General features: G+C 49.2%; 1 protein-coding gene across 2 annotated transcripts in view; it reads right to left on the bottom strand.

Moving 5' to 3' along the window:
- Positions 1 to 2,510: 2,510 nt before the first annotated feature.
- Lamb3 (laminin subunit beta 3) overlaps positions 2,511 to 6,000 on the bottom strand; it is a 41,554-nt gene continuing 38,064 nt past the window's right edge. For both annotated transcript variants that reach the window (XM_087581072.1, NM_001100841.1), the window contains exons 22-23: positions 5,489 to 5,642; positions 2,511 to 3,029 (exon numbers count right to left, since the gene is read on the bottom strand). In XM_087581072.1, coding sequence (XP_087437198.1) covers positions 2,893 to 3,029; positions 5,489 to 5,642 — 291 coding nt within the window. In that variant the 3' untranslated portion in view covers positions 2,511 to 2,892. The remainder of the gene's footprint in view (positions 3,030 to 5,488; positions 5,643 to 6,000) is intronic.

The raw sequence follows: 6,000 nt of genomic DNA, 5'->3' as shown, positions 1-6,000 counted from the left end.
TTTTCTCTATGAGGTTTCGCTCATTCTGTTCAAGTCAGAAGCAGCTCATCTGGATTGCTAGAGGTTAGTGCAGCCAACGTATACTGGGAGCCAAGTGTCTGGACACATTGTATCACCCAACTCATTTCAACTCCCCCAGGCTAGGTTCTGTGAATGCTGCTGTTCCTGCTCTGCCTATGACTGCTATAAACACGAAGTTGAGGCCCCAGCTCAGCCCTCAACTACGAAGTTGAGACCTTGGGTGACTGTGCCCAGTTTTTCTCACTCATCTGATGGAAGCCCAATGCCAATTATACCATGGACAGTGCATGTGCACTGCTAAAAATAATTTAGATGACCAGTAATGATCAAGAAGTTAATATCAGCCATGTCCCTATAATCTCAGCACTTGAGAGGCTAGGGCAGGATGAATGTGAGTTCAAGGCTAGCCTTTGCTACATACATAGTGAGATCCTATCTCTAAGGAGGAGGAAGAGGAAGAAGAGATAGGGAAAAAGAGGGAAAGAAGAAATGAGATGAGGAAAGGTGTGTGTGTGTGTGTGTGTGTGTGTGTGTGTGTGTGTGTGTGTGTGTGTGTGTGTTTGTGGAAAGTGCCCAGCATAGCACCTGAACCATGGTGAGCACACAAATGTTTGTGACAGTCATTTACACAAAACAGTTTCTATCCTTTGTCCTACATCTCGGACAAGTAAAATCACCCAATTCTCTCCCAAGGATGTTTAGCTAAGAGTAAAACACTAAGTTCGGTTAACACAATATTGATGTTAGGAATGGGTCATTATTAAAAGCAGTCTTTTTAATGTTTAATTTTCCTTTGAATAATAAATGTTGGGAGAAGAAGAGAATGGAGTATGGATCTGACTCACTAGTTGATAGTTGTTGGACCCTTCTTTGGTGTCCAGTTGCCTTGAACAGAGGACTACCAGGCAAGTAGCTCCTCTCTAACAACTGTGTGGATACCCTCAGTGGATCCTGCCTGCTTTAAACCCACAGGGATGCCTCGAGGAAGCACAGCTCCGCTTCAGAAGGCAATAATATGGGTAATACTCTTCCAAAGTACTTATAACAAACTTCCCACCATCACAAACCATCTTCACCCAGGCCTGAGAAGAAGCACTTGGCCTAGAAGAAGGAAGAGTCTATGGTTGGCACAAACACAGTCAGTGGTGGTTTGAATAAGAATAGTCCCCACGGACAAATATATATTTGAATGCTTAGGAAGTGTCACTATTTTAAAGAACTAGGAGATGGTCTTATTGGGGTAGGTGTGGCCTGGCTGGAGGAAGTGTGTCACTTGAGGTGGGCTTTAAGGTTCAAAAGCCTAAGCTAGGTCCAGTGTCTCTTCCTGCTGCCTTCAGACCTGGGATGTAGAACTCTCAGCTACTATGTTAGTCATGCACTAAACCTCTGAAACTGTAAGCCAGTTCCAGTTAAATGCTGCCCGCCCCCCGCCTTCTCCCTTTCTTCCTTTCTCTTTCTTTCTTTCTTTTTTTTTCTTTTTTCTTTTTCTTTTTTTTTTTTTTTTTTGAGACAGGGTTTCTTTGTGTAGTCTTGACTGTGTCCTGGAACTAGCTTTGTAGATCAGGCTGGCCTCAAACTCACAGACCCACAGAGATCCTCCTGCCTCTGCCTCTTGAGTGCTAGGATTAAAGGTGTATGCCACCACCACCTGGCAAATGCTTTCCTTTATAAGAGTTGTCTTGGTCATGGTGTCTCTTTATTGCAGTAGCTCCCTGACTTAGACACAGCCCTTTATGCACGCTCGGAAGACTATGCAATGACAAATACAAACGTTCTTCCAGGCTCCTTTCAGCCATACACACCGGCTGTTCAGCCCTCTTCAAGTTAACAGGGAGACAGTCTGTTAAAATCAGAGTGGCCTGAGGTGGTAACCTGAGGAAAGACAGCAGAGGGAAAGAGAGCAGTGGCCTTCTGACCTGCAGGGGACAAAGGCAGCATAGAGTGGGCGTACCAGGGAAGGTAAAGCAGACAGGAAGCCAAAGCTGAGAAAAGACTGAGGTTACAGGATCCTAGGAGAAAAAACTGTGGGTCCAGGTGGTTAAAGTTCCATGACTGCCAAGCCTTAAGGGCCATGGGGTGCAATAAAAGCAGAGGGGTATAAGAGCTGCCCAGAGCTGTGGCTGCGAGAGATTAAAACCAAGAGAAACAAGCCACCAGCGATCTATAGGTTGCTGACATCAAAAGCCTGGCTCTCAGGGCTTGAAGCTCAAAGTCTTTGGGCCTGTGGTACCAGTCCCAGACATTAGGCAACTATAGGCCAGGGATGAGCACATAGAGAGCCCCCGCCCCCCCTTCCTCCGCCTAGGTAGAGCAGAGGGAACTGTATACAAGCAGAGACTGAGAAGGAGACAGATGGATTCCAGTCTGGAGACAGAAGCTCAATTTACCTGAGTCCGGGGGCCAATTGAGCTAGACTGAGTAATCAGGGCAAGCCATAGGACTGGGTCCACAGGAACCTCAACGGGAGGCAGAGAAGGTGACAGAGACGATTTTCTTATTGAGCTTCCAGGCTCCTGTCCAAAGATTTTTATTGGACTTTGTGGTCGTACATCACACTTTGTTCAGTTTTTGAGTTGGTCCCAGACTTTACCACAGTGGAGGGCAGGAGTTGGTGTTGGGGGCACTCTGTCCATCCAGCTCCCTTTTTGGGAGGATTTTCAGTTGTGACAGCCCCACCCCCTGCACCATCTCTCTCCTTAGTGTGGTCAGGCAAGCACAGGCTCAGTGGCAGTCAGGTACCTTGAAGCATGTCCATGGTGACCAGACTATGCTATCAATGGTATCCAAGTGCCCTAGGTCCAGGAAACACCTCCCCTCCCCTGTGTCCCTTCCAAGGCAGGGAGGGGAATTGTCTGAGGCTGGGACTTAAGATCACTTGCAGGTGGCATAGTACAGCACACGCCCGTTGATGTAACTGCGGATCTGCTCCACGCGCTTCTCCAGCCCCGACAGGTCTGCTGAACGAAGCATGATGGCCTGACTCCCTCGAAGCAGCTCTGACTCCATGTCTGAGGCAGATGGAAACAGCCAGTGAGGAAGAATCAGAAGGTGAGACACCCTAGGACTCCCAGTCTATCCTTCCCCTCCCCCAACCTGGAGGCAACAGGGACAGGAGTGCAACCAACCACTGAGGCAGACAGTTCCCACCTACTACCCACTTCTCAAGCCCCATACCACTCTTAGGGAAACATGGCAGGCCCAGACCCAGTCTCAGACTTCCTTTTGCCCAACTCTCTCCTCTGCTCCAGGCTGTCTGGCTATCCCAGAGTGATAAAGAAGTCTGCTGGCACCAAGATTAGCAACCCAAGTTGGGCATGCAAAACCCTGAATCCTACCAATGATCCTCAAATGGAAGCTGGGAAAAGCTAGCCAGGCAACTTGGATTGCTCACCACTTCCTCTCCCTGAAATATCATGCCAGGAAATAGTAACTTCCACCCCCAGTGCTTCACCATCCTCAGATAAGACACTCTGTCTACAGTTCTCCAATAGAGGAGCCCCCTCTACCATACCGTGATGGCTTGGACTTTGCCAAGAGGAGGGAAGGAGTATGGACTGCCTCCATGGGGCAGCATTGGGCAACCTTAGCTATGTCGGAAGTCATCTCTTAAAGCCCAGATCTGAACACTTCCTGCTTCCGCCCACCTAGCTGCCCCAGGCCTATCCCCTGGACAGTAGGAATCTGTGTGTTGTGCTCCTGTAGGACAGTACTGCACACTTATGTGGCTTGACATCCAAGAGACAAACACCTCCATTCTTCAGCTGCAACATCACCCCCTCCCCCTGGCCACTTCTCTCTTAAGAATGTAGGTCTGTCAGTATTCTTTCTGAAGATGAGGTAGCCCTCACCATCCCTAACAGAGTGCTACAGCCTTGGACCTGTGCTCTCACACCCATGGAGGCCCATGTGGACCTTTACAGGGAGTCTCAGGCTGATGGACACTCAGGACAGGGTGACAGCAAAATGACTCAGCACCTGGTGTGGCCTGGTCCCAGCCAACAGAGAAGGCTCTGTCTGTAGCACAGAGGCAGACATTTATGTGCTTATTAGGATTTGCCTGCATGGGATCCTCTGGGACTGGGAGATCATTTACTGTCACCCTTGAGCTGCTGCCTCCTGTTTGTCCAATGGGTCAGGTTTGTTAAGTCTTTTAGCAGTGAGCAAGATCTTGCTGGCTTAGAGCAACTCTCAGTGACTCGGAACCCTTGAGTGTCTCTCAGGCGAGTGACAGCTTGAGCTTACCGTCACCTTACCAATTACAGAGAGCTTCTGGTGACATGAGCCAGCTCTGCTCAAGCCACGGTTTAACAACAGAGGCCCAAAGAGGGGCAGAGGTAACTTTTCCTCTTACGTAATTTCACCCAGTTGGTTCCAACCCATCACTTTTAGACTTTTGCAGTTCCCTATCCAGTGATTCTGTTTCATGGTATATCATCTGCAGATAGAATACCACTGGGCAAGACCAGGACAAGTGCTCAATCAGCCCCCCACTCTCTCCTCTGGAGCATGTGGCCACAGCCTCTCACCAATCCACCGTAAACCCACCAACCTAATCTCTTCTATGGTGTCCACCTCGCTATAAACGAGACTTCTGCCAGCCAGAGGAATAATGGGTGCAGCTGGAGACACCAGTTCAGCAGCCCCACAGATCGACAGGTTCCTGGGAACTCTCTCTTTTCAAGGCCTCTCTCTTTATATCTCCATGTTCCAAGCCCTCAGGTGGCCTGGGATGGGACCGCATCCATGTCTACCCTCATCATCGGGGCAGCAAGGAGCCATGAGACTGCCCTCTTAGGATTCCTCACCTACCTTCCTTTCCTTCTGGGTAGAGTCTGGTCTCATCCTCAAAACCCCTCTTCTCACCACCATCATCCATTGTCCTGAGGTCCTCTAGCCTCTCCCAGGCCGGCACCTCCTTCCTCAGATCTTACCTCTCTGAACATTTCTCCCCAGCATTGACTGTCCTCTGGGCCCCCAGAGCTCTGTGTCCTTATCACAGACACGAGTCACTGCATATCAAAGCATGCGTTTTGAGGGTGGCAGGAGAAAAGGCCCCAGTTGGACAGTGAGCCTCTCCGTGCCAGGCCATGTCACCTGCACATGTCTGTGTTCCTGCAGCACATGTACTGGCTGCCCAGTAAGTCTTGGCTGCTCTCATTCCTCTGTCACTGTCAGTTTGGCTCCAACATAAGCGAGATTTAGGAGTCTCAGATGGGATGGGCTAGTGAGGTGGCTTATGGGTAAAAGTACCTGCCACCAAGCCTGATAACCAGAATTTGATCCCCAGAACCTACAAGGTAGAAGGAGATAGCCAACTCCTGCAAGCTGTCCTTTGACTTCCACATGCATGCCAGGGCACATGTGTACTCGCACATGTACATACGCACATGCCGTGCACACAAAAAATATAGTTAAAAATCTTTAAATTAAGAATGCCCAACAGTCCACGCTCCTGGATCATGCTCACCTTTCATTTTATCCATCATTTCCATGGTTTCCCCAAAGAGCTCCTCTGCCTCCGCCTTGATGCTCAAGATCCGATTGCCTTGCTCACCCAGCATAGAACTCTGACCCAGCCGGTCTTTCAACTCTGTATACCTTTGCTTAAGTCTCTCAAAGCCCTGGAAAAGAGAGGCCATCCTCAATACCACCACGATCATCATCTAAAGTCTGAAATGCCAGAGGCTAACTGGCATCACCCAAAAAGCACACAGCCTCCTAGTATCCCTAGGGCTTGGGTTTGCCTATAATGCCCTATCCCTGACCCGCAGGGGATGTCTTAAAATGTCTTTCCTCCTGTTGTGTTTCCTCACTTACCAAGTACAAAATGGCAGGGTTTTATCAAGGTATGTTGCCAACGATGTCACTAGACCAGAATCGCATGTGCCCATGCTCCTGGGATACTGAAAGGTCTCTTTGATCTTCTTTGTCCTAATTCTGACTAGGATGGAGCCCCGGGTGTCTGTCTAAGACATGAAC

Source organism: Rattus norvegicus, chromosome 13 (assembly GCF_021556685.1).
Source record: "Rattus norvegicus strain SHRSP/BbbUtx chromosome 13, alternate assembly SHRSP_T2T, whole genome shotgun sequence".
Classification (NCBI taxonomy): domain Eukaryota; kingdom Metazoa; phylum Chordata; class Mammalia; order Rodentia; family Muridae; genus Rattus; species Rattus norvegicus.
The sequence above is the reverse complement of the archived record's forward strand: the minus strand, read 5'-3'. Positions and strand labels throughout refer to the sequence as shown.